The 22,592-nt window shown below is 31.3% G+C and overlaps 1 protein-coding gene across 3 annotated transcripts in view; it reads right to left on the reverse strand.

The window, feature by feature from the left end:
• inaE (inactivation no afterpotential E) overlaps positions 1-22,592 on the reverse strand; it is a 75,267-nt gene that overhangs the window by 7,837 nt on the left and 44,838 nt on the right. For 2 of the 3 annotated variants that reach the window (XM_080159913.1, XM_080159912.1), the window contains exons 16-26: positions 17,648-17,779; positions 15,570-15,647; positions 13,349-13,456; positions 12,073-12,188; positions 10,267-10,408; positions 9,653-9,703; positions 9,299-9,403; positions 8,943-8,980; positions 7,422-7,521; positions 5,525-5,563; positions 3,641-3,719 (exon numbers count right to left, since the gene is read on the reverse strand). In XM_080159913.1, coding sequence (XP_080016039.1) covers positions 3,641-3,719; positions 5,525-5,563; positions 7,422-7,521; positions 8,943-8,980; positions 9,299-9,403; positions 9,653-9,703; positions 10,267-10,408; positions 12,073-12,188; positions 13,349-13,456; positions 15,570-15,647; positions 17,648-17,779 — 988 coding nt within the window. The remainder of the gene's footprint in view (positions 1-3,640; positions 3,720-5,524; positions 5,564-7,421; positions 7,522-8,942; positions 8,981-9,298; positions 9,404-9,652; positions 9,704-10,266; positions 10,409-12,072; positions 12,189-13,348; positions 13,457-15,569; positions 15,648-17,647; positions 17,780-22,592) is intronic. The other variant, XM_080159914.1, reaches the window with a different exon arrangement.

A 22,592-nucleotide genomic window follows, 5' to 3' on the forward strand; every position in this document is an offset into this window, starting at 1 on the left:
TTATTAATCAGCACCAACGAAGCACAAGATCTCAAAAACAGCATTTTGGGTAAAAACTGGTGAACCAAAAAGATATGCAAATCCAAAACAAATCAATAGAAAAACGATTATTTTGCATCTTTCTTCTGTTTTAAAGATTGATTCTGATAAAATCACAATTTTTTAACCCTTACAGATCGGGCCCCCATTCCCACCTTAATAGATCGGGGGGGGGGGGGGGGGGCTCAAAGAGCCCCCCCCTCTATCTCGGCTCCTGGTACAGATAAAGACGTAAAATTTTTTTCTGGTGGTTCATGTGTATTTTTAGAGAAAATTACTTTTTCTAGTCATAGCAGTCAGACCGCTCCTTAGCCGCTTTTTAGCGGCCAGACGCTAAATTTTAAAACAGCTGTAGAGCGGCCAATTTTGCAGCTAGGATGACCAAATTTTAGGACGAACTTTTATTTTTCATAACAAAAAAATTACTTTTTCTGATCATCGCCGAAAAACGGCAAATAACGGAAACCGCCATTTTCGGCGGTTACGGCGGTAAAACGGCGGTTGGCGGCGCAAAATAATATTTTTGTCTGTTTATTATTGCTCAAGGATTTACCAAAAAAAAATATAGTTCTCTAGCTGTAATAGAAGCCTCGATATTCATGATATATGTCTGTAGTAAAAGCCGGACAAAAATTGGTCATAAAGTCGGTCAGGGAGCGGTCAAACGGTCATAACACCACTTTTCTCAGATGGTCATTGATATCTAAGTATTCACCAAAAAAATTTTAGGTTTCTACCTTATACACAAAAGTCATAATGTAGAAATTAAGATTTATTTAGAATTTTTTCTAATTTTTTTGCTACCCAACCGACTTTGACCGGACACCACGACCGACACAGACCAGATATCCTAATAAAATCAACTCTTTCCGACGTATAATTACTAAACTTAAAAAGTCATGAAGTTACAGCTCTCCAGCTTACCTACAAAAAAAATGAGATTGAAAAAACTAGAGGGGGGGGCTCTTTGAGCCCCCCCCCCCCCCCCCGATCTGTAAGGGTTAAGGGATTTATGCATTAATTATTATGAAATGTAGTATAAGGTAGAAATTAATGATTTTTTAAAATAAGAAATATTAGAAAAAAAGAAATTCAATCCCTATCACTTTAGAGGTCAGCTGCTGACCTCCAGTTTAATGGATGTAGCCTAATACATGTTAAAGATAAAAATTACTCTGAAAAGTATACAAAAATGCTTTTTAATGTGTTAAAAAAAAACATTTTAAAATCTTGATTTTGAGGATGATGTCCTATCAGATGCTCCTATTGGTGATGATGGTGAGCCAAATGTTGTTTAAGTACATGCCCATTACAAGAACTTGTCTATTAACCTATGTACCATTTTTTGTAGTCATAGCAATCTCCAATGGAGCCAACCGACAAGAAATATAAACATCTTCTAAAAACGACATTATTTACCTTATGCATTTGAGTAATTAAAATTGCAATTTTTTTGTTTTTTAATCCTGCTTGGCTGGAGGCTGCTATGAATACAAAAATTGGACCATAGTTCAATATATAAGTTGTCATCATGGTCATGCACTTTGATAACATTTGGCTCACCATCACTACCCATAGGAGCATCTTAAAGGCCATCATCCTCAAAATCAAGATTCTAAAATGGATTTTTTTTAACACATTAAAAATCATTTTTGTATACTTTTGGTAGTAATTATTATTTTCAATATGTATTTAGCTTCATCCATAAGACTGGAGGTCAGCAACTGTCCTCTAAAGTGATAGGGGTCGAATTTCTTTTTTAAAAATATTTCTTATTTTAAAAAATCATTAATTTCTACCTTATACTACATTTCATAATAATTAATGCATAAATCCCTTAAAAAATTGTTAATTTATCAGAATCAATCTTTAAAACAGAAGAAAGATGCAAAATAATCGTTTTTCTATTGATTTGTTTTGGATTTGCATATCTTTTTGGTTCACCAGTTTTTACCCAAAATGCTGTTTTTGAGATCTTGTGCTTCAGTGGTGCTGATTAATAAAAAATTAACGGTGGAAACTTGTAACAAAAAGATGCATCTACATTTTATATTTACAGTAAAATCATCCTAAATGAATATTAAAGCTGTTATTCTGCAAATTCAGATTTGCCTATTTTTTTGGTTCGCAGTTTATTATCCTTTTATTAACCCTTACAGATCGGGGGGGGGGGGGGGTCATATTGACCCCCCCCCCTCTAGTTTTTTTAATGTCATTTTTTTTGTAGGTAAGATAGAGAGTTGTGACTTCATGACTTTTTAAGTTTAGTAATTATACGTCGGCAAGAGTTGATCTTATAAGGATATCTGGTCTGTGTCGGTCGTGGCGTCCGGTCAAAGTCGGTTGGGTAGCACCAAAATTTTAAAAAATTCTAAATAAATCTTAATTTCTACATTATGACTTTTGTGTATAAGGTAGAAACCTAAAATTTTTTTTGGTGAATACTTAGATATCAATGACCTTCTGAGAAAAGTGGTGTTATGACCGTTTGACCGACATTATGACCGATTTTTGTCCGGCTTTTACTACAGACATATATCATGAATATCGAGGCTTCTATTACAGCTAGAGACCTATAAATTTTTTTGGTAAATCCTTGAGCAACAATAAACAGATAAAATATTAATTGGCGGCGCCAACCGCCGTTTTACCGCCGTAACCGCCGAAAATGGCGGTTTACGTTATTTGCCGTTTTTCGGCGATGATCAGAAAAAGTAATTTTTTTGTTATGAAAAATAAAAGTTCGTCCTAAAATTTGGTTATCCTAGCTGCAAAATTGGCCGCTCTACAGCTGTTTTAAAATTTAGCGGCTGGCCGCTAAAAAGCGGCTAAGGAGCGGCCTGACTGCTATGACTAGAAAAAGTAATTTTCTCTAAAAATACACATGAACCACCAGAAAAAAATTTTACGTCTTTATCTGTAACAGGAGCCGAGATAGAGGGGGGGGTCAATATGACCCCCCCCCAATCTATTAAGGTGGGAATTGGGGCCCGATCTGTAAGGGTTAATTATACACAACCCACTATCTTACAGAACAAGGAGTATGAACCAAAGGCAACCTTTGACTTTATATGGTTTACAACAATACTATTATTCTATGGTTCTACTACCAAATCATAGTATAAGAAAATTAAAAACACAACAATATCTCTGTGGTAGCGAGCTGAGTTACGGTGATGAGAATTCGAGTTCAAACCCACTTGCTTTCACAACACGTTGTCTCCATTTCTCCAATCAAAATGAATTTACGCAACCTCCCTCTAATTACGTTAGATGGGAGATTGTAAGGTAGTTTGGATGCCCTATAATCATATAATACCAACACATCCCTTAATCCCAGGCGGAATATGGCAATCATTACGGTGACTTACTCTGGAACACGCCATTCTGTCGAGGGTGAAGTAATAACAAGGAGCTCCCATGAGACAGCGTGTCAAGTCATAATGTACTTGAATGTTGAGCTTGAGCTGGCTCTTGTAGCTATACAAAAGTGTCCCCTCATACTTCAGGAGTCTTAGGTCCAAACTGTAAGAAACTATGGCTAATCAATTAATCAAATACAACAGTTTTAACGAAGGTTGAACCCAACAAGCATGGTGTCCCTGTGCAGCAGCCTCAACTGTGGGTCCACAAATAGTTTTAGATGTGTAGACTGCGTGCCAGGCGTGGGTGCGTGTCGCCTAGGATTAGGTGCATGTTAGAATTAGGTGCTATATTATGATATTAGTTGGACAGCGGAAAGTGTCATGTGTGAAGTCATAAAAACATTTAAAAAAAGAAGGATAAGAGGAGAAGTGGGAATGGAAACCTCTAAAAAGGAGATTGATAGTAGACATATTTTTATGACGTCAAACATTACCTTATCCATAAATACGTGTAACGTGGGTAGAAAAAGAGCCACTTTTCGTCTATTAGATGCAGAAACTCCCTTGCTTACTGATTTACAGAAAAGGAGTGTCTTTGTAGCCGAAAAGCTTAATGAGTTCAAACATCCAAAAGGAAAACAGTAAAAGTGTCTGACTATGACGTCAGAAAAAAATAACAATTAACCAATGAGAAGCCAGTATTCACAATGGTAAAATATATAGCGGCCTCTAATTTGTTAATTGTTAATTTTTTCTGACGTCATAGTCAGACACTTTTACTGTTTTCATCCAAAAGGTTTAAAATTAACATTTTTCTACCCTCCTTGGATGTCTTTACTCCATAATTTTTAGTATGATGTACTGTATAAACAATCTTTCTTTTAAAGAAAAAACATATTTGAATATTCATTCATTTATGGTACAACAGAATCCTAATTCATTTCTTTTGGATTTATAGCAGCCTTATAAGTTATTCATATTCATACTGTCTACTAGATCATAAAGAGAAATAATTGAATTGTAATCCAGGCTAGTTTATTTAAACAAAAAAGAAATAAGCTTATACAATTTTTTACGTGTCTGAGTATAATTGTACAAATAATTATAAGACAATGAAAAAATGTAGAAATACAAAAATATTTTTAATTCATTTTTTTAATTAATAATTCTTTGTTGCCTTTTTTCTACTATTATTAAATATAGTTACACTGGAATATCACCCACTAAATGCAATCAAGCCCATTTACCTTGCGGGGAGCCAAAACAATACATGGGGCGATAACAGTTAATAATAAATATAAACCTTACCTAACTTAGTATACAATATTCTATTAATTTTTATACATCTATATCTTTTCTTTATACATCCTAATATTACTATATCTTTTCAAAATATTATACTCTAAGTTTTAGTTTATAGAATAGAAGTTTGAAATTTAGTTAAGCTTACTTTTATACATGTCTATATTTTTGTGTATTAAAACTTTTTCTTTAATTACCACTATAAAAACTTGTATATTTAAAACACTATTTTTATATAAAAAGAAATTTTGGATCATGGAAAGAAAACGAAGTAGCGGGTTTTGTCGTATTTTCACAGTCGCATTTGATAGCTTATATTAGGATAGATTAGGTAAATGTTTATGATTGTCCCTTAGGGGCTAGAAATAGTAGAAAAGCTACTATGAAAATACGACGAACCCGATACTTTCTTCTCTTTCCATGATTCGATTTTTTATTTACATGTATTGTAAAAAAAATAGTAGAATAGGATGTAAAATACTTTAAATACAGTGTAATTTAAGTGAAAAATAGCGCCTAACTGATCATCTATTACATTTACTAATGATTAATTTGTTTTTTTTTGATGCTGTACGTATTGGTGCAAAAAATGGGGACAAATTTCAAATTGTTTTGGCGTGTGACGTCATACCCCCATCTCTTTTCTAGGGGGTTTCTTTCCTCCTTCCCTTTTCTTTCCCCTCACTTGTGACGTAAATAAACAGCCCCGTCATATCAATTTAAAAATTGTCCCCATTTTTTGCACCAATACGTACAGCATCGTTTTTTCTACCACCAACTTAGTATTAAATTTCTATCTCAGTGTATAAATACCTTACCTTTTCTAAAGCATCTAGCACCATATCTGGCATATGATCCTTAAAATAAGAAAATATAGTTTTCTCGTATTCATTCGAATCCGGTGGATAGGAACCGGTTCTCATCCATACGAAAAAACTATGTCTACCACCGTATTATATCCAGCTTTCTATGAATATAAAAATGTACAATCATAAGATTTAAACCAGTTTTTTTAAGCCGGTGCCTCCGGCACCTCGGGGCTAAAAAAACTAGTTTTAATCTTATAATTGTACATTCTATATCCGCGGAAAGCCGTTTATAATACGATGCGAGAAATAACTCATAAATATACTCAGCTCCCCCTTAAAATAACTGTCCGCAACCAAAAAAATTGAAGCTTCAAAATATGAACTAGATCTATTGTTCTCTGTTTAATATCCGCCGCGTACGCCGTACATGGGGAGCATGTTTTGTTATGCAATATGTATGGCGGCATATAGCGCTGCACAGCGCAGAGAGCGGTGAGAGCGGAAAATATAAGCAAAAACTACAATGGCCGACACTTAAGATGCACAAAAAAGGTGCAAGAGCACCAATTATTGGAGGTCAAAATTTCGGTCGCCATACTCTAATATTGAACAGAGAACTTAGTTTGAGGTTGGATTTTGAAAAATAAAAATCTAAATTTGTTGCGGATAGTCCTTTTAATTGTTTCCCTAACAAAATACCATAATTTTCTAAAAAATCAAATTGAATTTTAATTATTAATCCCAGCCCCTAAACATTATCAATTAAATGCTCAATGTTGGATTCTTACTTATTTATTACAAAAGACAATTATAAACAGTTAGACATTAGCATAGCATTTGATAATTTAAAACAGGTACAAAAAATCTTTCCATCTGTTCTTTATGTAACCACCTACTAATGTTCAACTATCATAGCCAGCTAAATACTATCTATAAGTCTATTTATCTATTAATCTGATTAGTGATTTATGTATATACTAGCGGCTACGCCCCTAGAGGCCTCTAGTGGCACTTTAAATGTTTTTGTTTGTTAAATTTAATTTTTTATGTACGATACCACCTTATTTGACGTTGAAGTCTCCCCTAAGGGGGGGATTTTTTTGTTTTTGGGGGGGTTAGGGGTGTCCCACCCCTCAAGAAAATATCTTAAAACCACCACAGGACCAGTAGGTATATTCCCTGAAGAGTAGAGCCCATTCGGTTCAGTGGTTACCGAGATCTTAAGCTTCAGACGGACAGACGGACAGACGGACAGACAGACGGACAGACAGACATCGTTCTACTTTGTATTATAGATATATATATATATCTATCTATTTAGCATAAATATGTCTGTCTTTCTATCTGATTATCTTTAAGTCTGGTAATTTATTTGTCAGTCTAACGATTTATATCTAGCTGTTTGTCTGTCTATCTAGAAACTATCTAAAATATGAAGTTATACAATACAAATGACCAATGATAGGCATTATAGACACCATGCAAACTGTCCCAATTTTGTATAACTTTTGCGGAACAAGTTCCAGTTACGTCATACTTTCCTTTCCCGAAATAGGGAAGTCGGGAAAAAAATCTCTTCAAAAGAGATGGGGAAAACCCCCTTTTCTCCCATCTCTTTTTTCTTCCCCCCTTCCCTTTTTTTTCTTTCCCCCTTCTCTTTTTCGGGAAAGGAAAGTATGACGTAACTGGAACTTGTTCCGCAAAAGTTATACAAAATTGGGACAGTTTGCATGGTGTCGGCAGTATACATTTAAATTGACCAATGTAAAGCCAGTATGATTTCATTTTTTTTAGAAACTATTACCAGTTTCGTCTATCAATCTATCTATTTATTCATAGATATACTTCTATCTGTCTATCTATCTATTTATCTTTCTATTCGTATATGAATCTATTCTTCTTTTACCTGAACCATACAGCCAGAAATAAGAACCTGATCAAAATCATAATTATCAGCCCATACAGCTTGATAGATTGGCTCGTTCTTGGCATACCTACAAAGTATCCTAATTTGAAATAATTTAAAAGTAACAGGATGTCTATCTTTCTTTGTATGTGCGTCTGTCTATCTGTAGATTAACATATCGCTATGGTTCTTATTTACAGGAAAGCCTCTTAAAGGTTAGGAAAGGTCTTTAACTATTTTGGGGGACGGTAACTCCAACCTCTCAAGAGAAATCTAACCTAGAAAAATTTAATTTTCTTTTTAAAACTAAGAAAATGAAAGTGTAGGATATTCTTGCCATCTTATATTTATACAGCGTTTAAGTTATGGAATTGTTCATTTTTAACATAAGGTATTGTTTATTTATCATAATATTTTTTGTACTTTCATGTCCCTGCTATAAAGATCAAACGAAGTTTTATCGCGTAACTGCATTGAGTTTTCAATAATTAGCAAAGCTACTCTTTCAATGTTACCTACACATCTTGCACCCTTCTAACCAAATAAATAGACTGTTAGTTTCTTTAAATGTTTGTTGATGTTTACAAGGCAAGCTATGGAAGATGTAGATTTTTAGATGTCAGAATGTCGATTTAGATTTAAGCAATTCATTTTATAATATGAAGCAAAAAACAGGTGATTTTTTGAATGAAGGTTCACATAGCTTTGGAGATGATTAAAGGCTTTTTTATTTCTAAAATAAAGCCTTTGACCGGTTTCAGACTATTTTTCTGTCGCCTCCCTCCTCTCTCGAAAATAGAGCCCGCACTTTTAAATTCATAAGGTCGACATAATTATATAAACTGTATGTCATTACCATGCCTCCAAGTCTAACAGGATAGTTAATAGGATGCAAACTACAAAGAAGGATGCAAAAACTTTACAGGAAAAAAATATTTTCATCCTAATTTTTACAGAGAACCAGAAAAAGAGAAAAGTAGTTTTACAAACAGATTTGAAATTTAGAAAGAAAAAAACATAGATTTTTTTTGCAATTGTGTGTTTACGGGTGCGAATCTCGGCTCAAACCAAGTCAAAAATGAAAACGTTAAGATATTTTCTCGTATTCATTCGAATCCGGTGGATAGGAACCGGTTCTCATCCATACGAAAAAACTATGTCTAGCATCGTATTATATCCAGCTTTCTACGAATATAAAAATGTACAATCATAAAATTAAAACCAGTTTTTTAGCCCGTTCCTACGGCACCTCGGGGCTAAAAAACTGGTTTTAATCTTATAATTGTACATTCTATATCCGCGGAAAGCCGTTTATAATACGATGCGAGAAATAACTATTCAATTAGCTACTGTTTCATATTTGCATATATCACAAAAATTAATTTTTAGAAAAAAAAGAATTGTATTAACAAAGTTATGATTGTCCACTATATTTATGATGTTAGTGCTTTAGGAGTATACAAATGAATCAAAATACGGACGTTCGGCCTTTAAAGTAGCTACGATAGTAAAAATTCTTACTTTCTTTCGTTGGGATGATGTCTTACAATATGAATTATATTTCCTGAAAATTTATTATTCCCATTTTGATATTTAATTCATAAATCTATAAATGTATCTTAAGTATTTAAGTGTTTTATTTTTGTCTAAAGTAATATAGGAACACGGATTTTGGTTTTAATGGGATCTTTATAGAAATATTACCTCCACCCTTCTTATCCAATAGCAAAGTTCTATATATAATAGAAATATATTTCTGTAAATAAATCTCCAGTAAGATCTAGCTTACGGCTGGACTCCAATTGTTATAATGTTGCCTTCATATGGGAGGGGATAGCCCCTGGGGGCTTGGGCGCAGTGTTCTCGTAATGGGAATAATTTCCTGGTGGATATAAAGGTTGATGGACAGATAGATTGATACTGCTGTCCAATGGATGAACATTAATGGCAGATGGACTTACAGGTTCATCATCTTCTGAGCTCTAAACAAACAATTTAATTTGTTAATTTTAATTTATTAAAATCAAAATTTAAATAGCAAAAACTAACTACGTAAGCCAGCTAAATCATATCATGTTTGAATGAATTAAAACCTTGAAATTTGTCTTAAAATAATAATTTAACGATGTAGATTTTAAATTAAACATTAGATTTAATTTATAACTGTGTAAACATAATATTTTGATACATTATAAGTAATGATTATATTTTTTTCTAAAATTTCACAATACCTGACTACTATCCATCTTTCCACACAAGAAACCTTTGGAAAGTGTCTTCCACTAAAAAAATATGAATTAATTCAGAAATATATGAAGTGAAGAAAAATACATAGATTTTAAAAATTCATTTTCAACTGTATTTGAAAATATATTGGTACATTTAACAGATAGGTAATACCAGGGAGGTAAGGGACAAAGGCACTGTTTTTTACACTAGTCCCCAAAGTTTCATAATTACAGTTTATTATTTGTTGATTTAAAAACTTTGAGATCTTTTGAATTTTGATTGGTAGGTTGGGATGTACAGTACATCAATTTATCGGCCATTGTCTTATCCCTTTAGAACCCTGTGTAATACAAATACAATGATTTAACTTGTATCTAGATAAATAGCCAACAAGGTTGATTAATACCCACAGGACAAATCTAAGCCATACATATATCGTTAGGCCGTCATACATACTAAAAACCTTCAAGTAAAGATATAGGCATAAAGATAGTCAGTGTCTAATAGACCTTTTATGATGAAATAGAAACTAAAAATTCATGATTTTAATGTTTTCATTTTTAGATAAATAGTCAGACAAACAGTTATATAGACAAATAGACAGACAATTAATTACCTTATTTTCTTTGCTCTGTCTGACCGTAGCAATCAGTTCATGTCTCAAAGTTTCCATCTGATGAAGACCCAGACGGGGCACTACATCTTTACCCATGACAACGCTGGTCATGTAGTCCTTTGAGGCTATCATTAGCTTCTCACTAAATAGATTTATAGATTAGTGGATTGATTGATGTACAAAAAAAGGAATAGATGGATTTTTTCATAGATACATATAATGATCAATCGATTGAAAGATAGTTGATCAAAAGATAGATTTACAAATTGATAGATAATTGGTCGTATAAATCTATCAATAGATTGGTCATTAAAAAGAATGGCCAATAGATAAATTTATCGGCAGAAAAATCAATCGATAAATATATTAATCGATGGATTAAGGGGGGGGGGGGGAGTTTTGACACATTTGCGTAAACCTGGCACCTAGGCTTTATCTTTGGACTGAGAGGATAGGTTATTAATGATAATATCATTCTTATATGATGAATTTCACGAAGTTTTAAGATTTTTTGGATAGGCCTCCAGGTTCCGGAGCTCCAGGCCTCCAGGTGGTCTCTGTACAGGTAAAAATAAAAAAAAAATAAGTTACAAATCAACTTATAAAACAAAATATGCGTCTTTTTTCTTCAAATATGTGAATAATATTAAAATAGATGCATATTTTGTTTTATAAGTAACTTAATTTTTTTTTTCATTTTTACCTGTACTGAGACCACTTGGAGACCTGGAGCTCCGGAACCTGGAGGCCTATCCAAAAAATCTTAAAACTTCGTGAAATTTATCTTATAAGAATGATTTTATCATTAATGACCTATTCTCTCAGTCCTAAGATAAAGCCTAGGTGCCAGGTTTACGCAAATGTGTCAAAACTCCCCCCTTATCTAATGGAAAGATTGATCAATGGATATATTGATCGATATATATTTATTTTAAATTGTATGAAAGGTAAATGTGTAAATTGAATCTACACTCCCCTTGAATGAAATTGAAATTGTAACCTTTCCTCTTTTATTCTCTCCTCTAACAAAACCCTCTATTCAACACTGAATATAATTCAAACCGAATGATTGGTATTTAATAGTTGTTACATAGAAGAAAAAAATTATAATAACCCATCCAAAAATTATGAATTAGATATATTTCAAAGTATAAATTATCAAAATAAAGAGATTAATATAAAATTCATCAAAATGTATTATTGAAATGTGAACATATTATACATTGGGTTTATTTTCAATTTTCATCTAATGTTTGTATTTTTAGCAATTAGTGACGTTGTAAAACATTTTCGGTTTTCTTTCATCTATTTTCAAACACAATGTAAATTAATCAACAAGTGAAAACAGAAATAATAGTTTACAGTTAAAATAACTTGAACTTTTACAAAAATATAAAGTTAAAATGTGTTTGTCCGTTCGTATGAAGTTTTTGAAATTCTAATAAAAAAACCTAAAATTCCTCCACTGAAATTAGTTAAAATTAGTACCTTAATAACCTGATAGGTGGAGTATAGGTTTGGATAATGCTGATGGAATAAGATGGTTATAATTAGTACCTTAATAATCCGCCAGGTGACGAATAGGCGTAACATGTTGTGTTTTGATAGTGTTGACGTAGTAAAATGGTTAAAATTAGTACCTTAATAATCCGCCAGGTGGCGAATAGGCGTAACATGTTGTGTTTGGATAGTGTTGACGTAATAAGATGTTTAAAATTAGTACCTTAATAATCCGCCAGGTGGCGAATATGCGTAGCATGTTGTGTTTGGATAGTGTTGACGTAATAAGATGGTTAAAATTAGTACCTTAATAATCCGCCAGGTGGCGAATAGGCGTAACATGTTGTGTTTGGATAGTGTTGACGTAGTAAGATGGTTAAAATGGCAGCTGTTCCACCTCCCAAGGAGTGACCAACACAAACCTGAGCAAAATGTACATATAAACAAGGATGACAACATCCATAAGTAGCGAAGCTCAAAAATTATGAATGGATATCGGGAAAAATGTGCTATAGAGCAGTGTCATACAATAAACATTAAACTTGATAAAATAGGGAAATAACGAAACCTTTAAAATCACGCAACCTTTAAAATCACGAAAAATTTAAAATCTAGGAATCGATCTAGCACCGCAATGAATGGACAAATCTTAATGAAACTTGATGGAAAAATGTAGAATATGGGTATATTTATTCCTTGATAATTTCAACCATCAATCCTGAATAGGAATCGAGAAAATCTTTAAAACCTAAAAATCTGGGAATTGATCTAGCACCCCAATTAATAAACAAATCTTAATAAAACGTGGTGATCATATGTAGAATGTCAAATCAATTAATCCCTAAAAATTTCAGCCATCTATCTTGAAAAGGAATTGAGACAATCACGAAAACTTAAAATCTAGAAATCGATCTAGCACCCCAAATAACAGACAGATGGTCAAAACAATGTATAGATTAGATGGGCATATGTCATAGAAATCTTCCCTAAAAATTTCAGCTGTCTATCTTGAATAGGAGCCGAGAAAATCACGTTTCCCCCAATTCATTAATTACGGACAGAAGGACGGACGGACATTCGGAATTATAGAGTAGCTTCGCTACTAATAACAAGGATAAAGGAACAATAACGCTTAAATTAAAATGTCTCAATCCCCCCCCCCCCCCATCAATCAGAGTTCATCAAATACTAATTGACTTAGGTTATTTTTAAAAACAGAATATTTTAATAAATTAATAAATCATTGCAATAAAAAAAAAAAAACAGAACCTTATTAAAATATTTAGCTGAACTGAAAGACAGACAACGCAATTCAGAGTGTAGATGCAATGGTCAAGGGAATCTCCATTAGAAATGTTAGAAGCTCATCTCATATATAAACAATTTCCTATTGAAAGTAATTAATTAAAATGTGTTATTTCATTTAGGTGTCCGAAGAAATTACACAAACCTTTTCTATAATTTATCTTTAACAGTAGCAGAGATAATAACATTTTGTACCAACTGACTTACAACGAAAGTTATAGAGTATCTTTGATAGTGAAAATAACAAAACAATTGTTAATCAAATACTAATAGTTACCAGAGGAAATGACTGAGTGCCCGCTGCAATATTCCAATTAAAAGCCCGGTCTAGCAAGTTTTCATCCATTAATTTTCTGTAGATGTAGCCGGCTGCGTGCACCATACCCTAGATAATTGTACTTATAAATAAGGATGGTTTTAGGCTATTTATTTGCCTCTTCCTCCCCTTCAAATACAGAATCACCAGAGATGGGTTTTTGATTTGCGTTAACTTTTCACAGGTCGTCTTTGTTTCAATCAATCACATCATTCAAAAACCTATCTTAGATGCTAGTGGCCCAGCCGCAAATAATATAGGAAGCATAACAACAAATTTCTAAGAAAATAATAAATACATTTCTTTTTGTAAAGATATCAAAAATCTAATAACATTTCTTAAGGTGCAAAGCTTCTCTATACACAAAATAAATTAATTCTCTTTAACCGCTGAACCGATATGATTCTCCTTGTCCTTGCGGCTCATAGGTTCTAGGAAGGTTTTTAACTATTTGGGGGGGATCCTACCACCCCCCCCCCCTACCCCAAGAAAAATCAGCAGTAGAAATAAATAACTCTCAAAATTTGTGTCTTTCACTTTATGTCAAATAATTAAAGTGCCTCTAAACGCGTAGCCGCTAATAATATATGCTGCACAATTATGAAGGTCATCATTCTTTCCTTTCTGTAAAGTACAATTACCAAGCAGGTAAATTCAATTTAGGTTGGAACATAGAAAATTATTGATAAAAAAGTTTATGGGCACAAAATTCTCAACCTTTACTATTTTTAAATGGAAGGTATAGGATAGGTTAAATTTAACCAAGGGTCATTGGTCTGAGAATGGTTATTATACCTTACCCCAAACTTAGGGAGTAGCCTCAGACAAAGTAGCCTCGGACAAGGTAAGCCCCGGACAAAGTAGCCTCTAGTACAAAATAGCCTCAGGACATTTACTTAAGAAAAGTAGCCTCCTAAGGAAATTATATAGGTGGTTTAGAATTTCGTGGATTTTACAAAAATTGGTTGGTAGATTTTTACAATTTTAAATATTGTTTTTACAATTTTAAATATTGTTTTTAAAATTTTCAATAATATTTTTACAACGTTTAGGTTAGGTTAGGTTATAGGCTAGGGGGCCGAGCGCCCGCGGCTAGGCAGGCCAGGGGGCCGAGCGCTGCTGCCATGACCTTTAATAACAGTGGAGGCTACTTTATCCTAGAGGCTACTTTGTCCAGAGGCTACTTTGTCCGGGGCTACTTTGTCCGAGGGTTCTTTGTCCATGATCAAAAATTTAGTACCTTAAGACCTAAAAGAGCTTACTTGGTCTTGTGATTAGCGAGATATATTGATTAAGAAAGGAACAGACACCCTAACATTTGCAAAAAGGTCATCCCTTAATATTACTGCATAAGAACTGCACCAAAGCATCTGTAGCCCTTGTTGCGAGCCTAACTTCTGAACTAATAAAACAACCTACAGCAATCTTTTTAACCTGAACTAATTATTCAACCCAGAAAAATTTAAGATCTTATTTTTGCTTTATGTCACTAAAAAAGTCATTCGATGAGATTCTTTTTTTATTAGAATAATGTTTTCTTTCCAAATTTTGGTAATAAAATAAAAAATATCTTTATCTTATTGTTTTTTCATCTCTAGGGTTTTTGACCTATTTTTATCTCATAAAATTATGACTGGCAATTTTGTCTGTACTTTAATATTTTCAGCAATGAACGATAAAATAAATAAAAATGGGATGATTAGTTATTGACCTCATCCTTTTAAATAAAGTTTTTAAATATTTTTTTTTTGTCTGTAGCCTAAGTTTCAATAACTACTGATCTGATTTAGTTATTATTTTAGAGAAGCTTGAAATAAGTCATAGAATGCAATGGCTGTATTTATAACCCCCTTTTACCCCTTTGCCTTTAGAGCCCTAAGATGTTGGTGGAGCAGCCGCTATTAATTCATAAGGTTGTAATGTGTAGTTTTTTCCCCAAAATTATGCAATATTACCAACATAACCCAAGCTAAAGAATGAAAAATCGTATTTTAAAAACTTTAGGTACCAGTTTAATTTTCCATCTAATGTCCATTCCCTCCCTTAACAAAACCTAAGACCTGAAAACGAATAAGCAAAGCCATCACAAATTATGATTACTGTTTCGTTTGTTCTTTTAAAATACCCTTTTGTGATATGAGTGGACCACTGATTGTTTGAGGGATGTTACCATATTTCCTACCTTGTGCCCTTTCATTTCTTCGTCCATAGGTTGTAGGGGAAGAATCTCAGATTCTGCATTTAGATCAGTTAAGATATCCTAAATAAAAAGATAAATGCTCTTTTGGAACTATACTTCATCACAGTGCGTTTGAAGGTGCTTTGACTTTTGTGTCAGAACCTAAATTGGGACTTAGTGCATTTCATTACCCTAGGTGAGGTAACTTCATTTCACTTTTAAATAAAATCTAAAATGCAGCAGTTTTTGAGAAAATTAGATTTTAAAATTTCAAGTTCAATTTTCATCCACTAGGAGTTACCGCATAATCAGGACAAGAAAAGCAAAGATTATATATTTAAAATTTTGAACAAGTTTGCTTTTATAAAATTCTTCATAAAGCCACTCCTTAAGTGAGTTGATTCATGGCTATTTTTATCAGTTGCTTTGCTAAGGTCACGGAAATTCAGCCTTAAATAAATCATATATAGAGAGTAACTCCTAGTAGATGGAAATTGAACTTGAAATTTTCAAATCTAATTTTCTCAAAAACGACTGCATTTTAGATTTTGTTGAAAAGTGAAATGGAGTTACCTAACCTAGGGTAATGAAATGCACTATGTACCAATTTAGGTTCTGATACAAAAGTCAAATCACCTTCATACGCATTGTGTCATATTTCTTTGCTTCTCTGTAAAGGGGAAGTTTTAAGAAATGCATTGAAACTTGAACTGTAAATTTTCTCCTGTTCAATGCTTTAAAGTACATTTCTATGGAATATATTTGAAAGATTTTAAAATTTCTACCATGTAGTTCAAAAATATCAAGAATTGAAAATCGTATTCTTGTGATATATGCAATTTATATTTGTTATTTGTTGTAATACAAAACATATACGTTTGATGGTATACTTGAAATTTTTGCTTGAAATTATGCTTCTCAAATGCAACTCTCCCCTTGTTTTTTAATCTCTTTTTATTAAGTGATTTGGTTAATGTTGTACACAAATATGAATGCATTGAATATCCAAATTTATAGAGTAGGTGCACCACTAACAAATTCTTAGAATATAAAAAAAATGTTGATGTGTATTCTTTGAACTACATCTGTCACTTAAAATGGATTTTCACAGACATAAAAGTTAAATGACAGTATGGGCCACGGAAAGTTTTTTGAAAATAAAAAAAACAAACAAGAACAACTAAAATAATTAAAATTTCTAAAAGAAATTAATACAGGTATTAATATAAGAAAGAATTGAGGGACGATATGTGAGAGTGTCTGCGATTTAGAAAAGATGATAGCATAGAAAAATGAATTATCAGTGGTGTGCAGTTTTGTCAGGTGGGTGAAGGGGTGTATTTCTTAAAGGGGTGAAGAAGAAAAAGGAATGTCATCTCAATTTCCCAAAGAGGGGTGGGTGGGGGGGGGGGCCGAAGGTGGGGGGGGGCTGACATACTTATCTAGATAAAATAGTAAAACTTTAAAAAGGGGAGGATAATATTGACCTTGAGGATATATTTAATATTTATATAGGAAAGTTGTTTCAGTAAACATACGGGCGTACCTAAATTATAGGGTTAACGTCAAATTCGCATAAAATGTTTTACTATTTGTAATACTTCGTCCTCTCTATAAAAAAATATGAAAAGTTTATTCTATAGGAACATGATTTCAATAGATTTAACTTTTTTTTATGTTCCAAGTTCAAAAGTTAAGAGGATACAATCATCTTCTTTAGCCCAATTTTTATGAAATAAGGGGGGGGGGGGTAAAGTTATTGACTGTCTTTCCCAACCAACCGTACAATTGTCTTTACTACACAAATTGAAAATAACAACCAAGATATACAAATTCATTTTTAGTTATACTTATTTATTTAGAATTTCACACAAGATGTCAAAAATTAAGTTTCAATACTCTAGGCAACTAGGAATAATGATTTTTAATAGACAGTCAGCAGTAAAGCTTTTCAAAGACTGCAATATAAGAGGCTTGTAAATGTTAATCGACTGTTGTAACTTGCAACGAATTTTAAGAAAAAAAATATCGAAAGCAATCAACTTTTTGATAAAAAAGGGCCTATATAAATAATTTTTTACCTGTATAGAAAGTGTTCCTCTAATACTGATAACAATTGTTTGTTTATCAAAGTCTACTCCAATAAAAAATGGCGTCTCCCCAACCTCTACGTGGTAGGTCACATACACGATCTCCGTAGAGTCTAAGCATACCTAAAAAAAGTGTAATGTAAACAATTATCGCCATACCCATAAAAACTAAATCTCTATCTCACATATCAGAATATTACATAACAAAATCGCCCATATTCTATGTGGTAGGCCATATAAACGATCTCGTAGAATTTCAATACAACTATCATAAAATTAAATAAAAACTTCACTTAAATTAATAAATTTACCAAAGCTTACAAAAAATAATCACCCAACCTCCGTACGATAGGTTAAAAACACAGTATGTATTCAAATTATATTAAAACAGCAATACTAAACAAAACAAATCATGTATTTTATAGATAATGAAATTTTTTTAATCAGATTTCAATAGATAATATATATCTTATGAGTCAAATAATCAAAAATGCAACATCTAAAATACCTATATGTGGTAAAATGGTTTAAGAAGTTGTAACACTAAGTGTTAAAACTTACGCCAGGATAATCTTTATTGGAAAAAATTTTTTAATTGGAATTTGATTAAAACTTAAGTGATTAAAAATCTTCTCAAAAGTTTTAAAAATATTTCAAGTTTTGATTTTAAAAGTTTTAAATTTTGCTAAGAATATAAACATGAATACACAACAATATAATATGTAAATTCTAATTTTAAAAACAAATTTAACAACAAAAATTTATAAACTTTTGCGTACAAAAAGTGAAAACTTTTGTTGATGTTCTTTTTTTGTATTACAAGTTTTATAAAAGAATTTAATTATTCATTTAATGAAACATTTGTTTACAATATTTTGAAAGAAAACAGTGGATATATTAAATATTTTAAATTAAAATCTATAGACAAGTTTTTGGTATGTTAATAATTATTATTATTTGCATTAATATTATTTAAAATAAATAAAAAATAATAAATGAAACATTTAAGGATTGTCCAAAGGGAAATTTGTGATGGTGTTTTTGAGCAAACTGATTGCACTTTTTGCTGTAATCTGTGATTTTCACAAGAAAATTTATCACCAAGGAAATTATCCCACAAATTGAAGCAAGTTAGGATAATAGACCATGCTGCAATAGAAAAAAATGTTATTTAACTTTAGACACGAAATGTGTAAAACTTTATCCTGCTAATATCAAAAAGATTATCTAGGAAAATAAAGTAAATGCTTGTCTTTAAAATTTATTTTATTCTAAAAACAGATATAAAGAAAATAAATTCAAATTTCATAAATTATTACATATCTTATCTTATTTGGAAGTTTCAAGAATTTTGAAACCAAATATCTCTAGCTTATCTCCAAACTAAGCATTGCAATTTTCTTTTATATGTGATGGAACTGCAGATTGCAAACATACATCATAATTCTACAAAACAACAAGAAAAGTAATCAAGATTTATTCTGCTTGTATTTTCATTTCTGGAAAGTTAAATATTATTATTAGAAATGACTATTTCCAAAGAGAGAGGTAAACTGTTGAGAAAATGGGATTGCAAAGGAATTTATTTTAAGTATTTAAAGACACTATCAGTGTACAGTTTTAACAAAATCTAGTGATTAACAAATATCATTCACCACTTAATACTCCTTTAAGATAACCAATGCAAAAGAAACTACCATATTTATATGTATCCCCATGGCCTAGAAGGTAAGTAATTATCTGCTAATGACAAATAGTAATATCAGTACATACACAGAAGTAGAGAGCATGCCAAAATATCACAATTAACAATCTTCACCATAAGAAAATGATTTATTACAGTTAGGAAAATGCATAATAGCAAAAGCTTACTTACATAAACCTTTACTGTACTTTATGTTCAATATAAAAAATACTTTCTTTCAATGAAAATTATAAAATACTGTATTACCTGACACCAACCAGATATGATTAAAACCATTTCATAGAAGTTTTATTGTACATAGTAATGAATTACACCTGAATGTGCTTAGGCATCTACCATGTCCATCATAACATCATGAGACTACCATAGATATAAAAAGCCCTTTTAGTTTTAGTCAAGAGATGGATTGCAGAAGACAAATCTCAACAATTAAAGCAACAGTTACAGCACCATATTTTAATTCAATGAACAAATAGTTACCCAACCAATCATCTGTAATACTTAATTTTCAGGCCTAATCCTGTACAAGGCCAACCATGTCTGGCAACCATTGAGAGGCAAGGAAGCATGGCTGGATTTATGAGTATTTATGTTGGCATTGTTAAAAATCCATCTATCAAAGATATTTTGTCATGGTATATAGTATCACCTTTCAATGGTGTAGTATAGATAGATAACAGATTTAATATTTGTGGATAGCTTTGCAATACCTATATTTTTTTAACATATGATTTAAGAATTAAGCTATTTAGGAATATAATTTAAGAATTAAGCTATTTAGGTATGTCTGTATGTTCCCTTTGAAAAACATTTTCTTTTTTAAAACCAATTTAAATTTAAGAACTGGTATAGTTGGTGATTAAAAACTTATCTATAATTTGTTTAAATATTGAAACTTTAATATCCTTCTTTTGTCACAAATATTTTGAAGAAATTCATTTATATCAGATTATCTATTCATTATTTTAACATCCTTTTTGAAATAAAAGCTGTTAGTATGTATTTTATCTGATTATCTATCCATTTTGTTATAATAATATTTGTATGATACAAATAGTTCTGGATAATCATTTATATTTTTTCTCACTCTGAATACAAAAGTATAAAGATATCATATTTTCTATATGTTGTTTATACTTATATATTTATATCAATACAGACAATATTTCATGTTATTTTCATCCTTTATTTTTAACCTATGTTATATTAAAATTAGTGCCCAATATGTAAACAACTTCATTGATAATTTGTAAAGTTATTGTATATTATACATTTATAACAATTATCAGTAAAATGTATCTGGTGCAATGCAAAATTATCAGGAGAAAAAAAATAGTTTCCGTATTTATTAATAATATATAAATGTTTAAATTTTTCTAAATTGGTTAACTTAAACAATTGAATTGAATGAATTGCTATCATAAAACATTCCTTTATGATTATATTTAAGCAGATGTGGAGAAACACCCTGCGAGATATCAAGACCAATTTTCTCAGAATTGGGAAATTCACTAATTGGATATAGTTGACATGTACAATATTGTATTTTATTTTCAGTACATTCCCCCCAGTAGTGTCAGCAGCACAAAAGAATATTATTGATACAATACATATTGGACAAACTCTTTAAAAATAAAATACCCTCCTAATGGATTATTTATCAATGTACATAAATACTAAAATGACCAACACTTCATGTTATCAAATATGTTGTCAATTTTTATTTTTAATATTAGTGCTTTCTGTAAATCTTTTTCACATTTTATTTATTATTTTCAACTATAGAAATATATATCCAATATATTCCTTACTTTATTTGCAGAATCTAAGTATTTCAGGAGATTTATGTAGGTTGATTTCAGATGTTTGTTTATTTAGCTGAACATTAACAAGATTTAAACTTATTTATTCAAATTCATTGATTCTTAAATAGACTCAAATAATATAATATAATCATGGAAAACTTAACAAAAAATTAAGTCTTCTATTCAAAGGTGACTCATTAAATCCAATACGTCTTCAAGCATTACCAAGAGACCAATTGAAAAAAAAATATTATTGGATCATCATTGGTTAGAGGAATTTTTACAAAACATTTCAGCAGACTATAATGAACAACAACTGAGATGTGTGACCACACAGATTAAATGAATTAAAGAAAGCTTTGCAACTAAAATCGCAATGATATACTTTCATTATCTATTTTAAAATCGGATAGAATAGAAATTATAAATTTTGTTCGGCCTAGATTTTAGTTCAATTGAACAAAAGTATCATTAAGAAATTGTAATCTTTTGCTGGAGAACTTTGCTTGTTCCAAATGTTGTACTAATGATGGTAAAACTAAAAGAAAGAAAAATAATTTATCAAGCCGAATACAGAAAAGTAAAATCATTAGAGTATTACTAATTTTTCTATGTATCTTTTACAGACGTAAATGTTTCCAGTATAAAAACTCTGAAACATTTGTTTGATGTTAAAACTTGTACAGAATGAAAACAGTGATTATTATGCCCTTAAATTGCAGAGTAATAACATACTTACACAAAATAAAGGACCAAATACAAAACTTTTTGTAAGTATTTTAAATTGTAATATTGAGCAAAGTATAACTATCTTAAAATTAATGATTGGCCACAATCAGAAAGTCAGTGGGACCTCAGACATACTCAAATTATATATAAGCTCGCCTCTGACAAGTATCTTTTTCCCTAAAATTCTAGATTTTTACAGTGAAAAATTAAAGCAAGAAAGACAAAATCAACCTTAACAAAACACAGAACAAAAAAATATCAAGATCAGTAAATTATAATTATTAAGATACTTTTTTGTCAAAAGAATCTTTACAAGACTTTTAGAAGCAAATCTTACTTCAGTTGAGTTAATCACTATTTCAAAGAAAGTTATGGAAGGTCAAACTTAGTAATACAGAAGATGCTTATTTGCCAGGGGAATCTTCACATAACACACAGGGATGAAATGGGAATTTTGAAAAGCTGTGCTATTAAACATAAACAAACCCTCAATGCTGTATGATGAATACGAATGATCATATAAGTGTGACGGGCTATAGTATTGTCTATAATGTACAATATTTATTCATCATATTCTTATTACATAAACTGCTTATTATATATATTGGATATAATCAAAATATATCAAATAAAAGATTATATAAAGTTTTATGAATGGAGGAGTAATTATTGAAGATACCTGCAAAGAATGTTAAGA

Source organism: Acartia tonsa, chromosome 5 (genome assembly GCF_053477335.1).
Source record: "Acartia tonsa isolate MP-2025a chromosome 5, ASM5347733v1, whole genome shotgun sequence".
NCBI lineage: Eukaryota > Metazoa > Arthropoda > Copepoda > Calanoida > Acartiidae > Acartia > Acartia tonsa.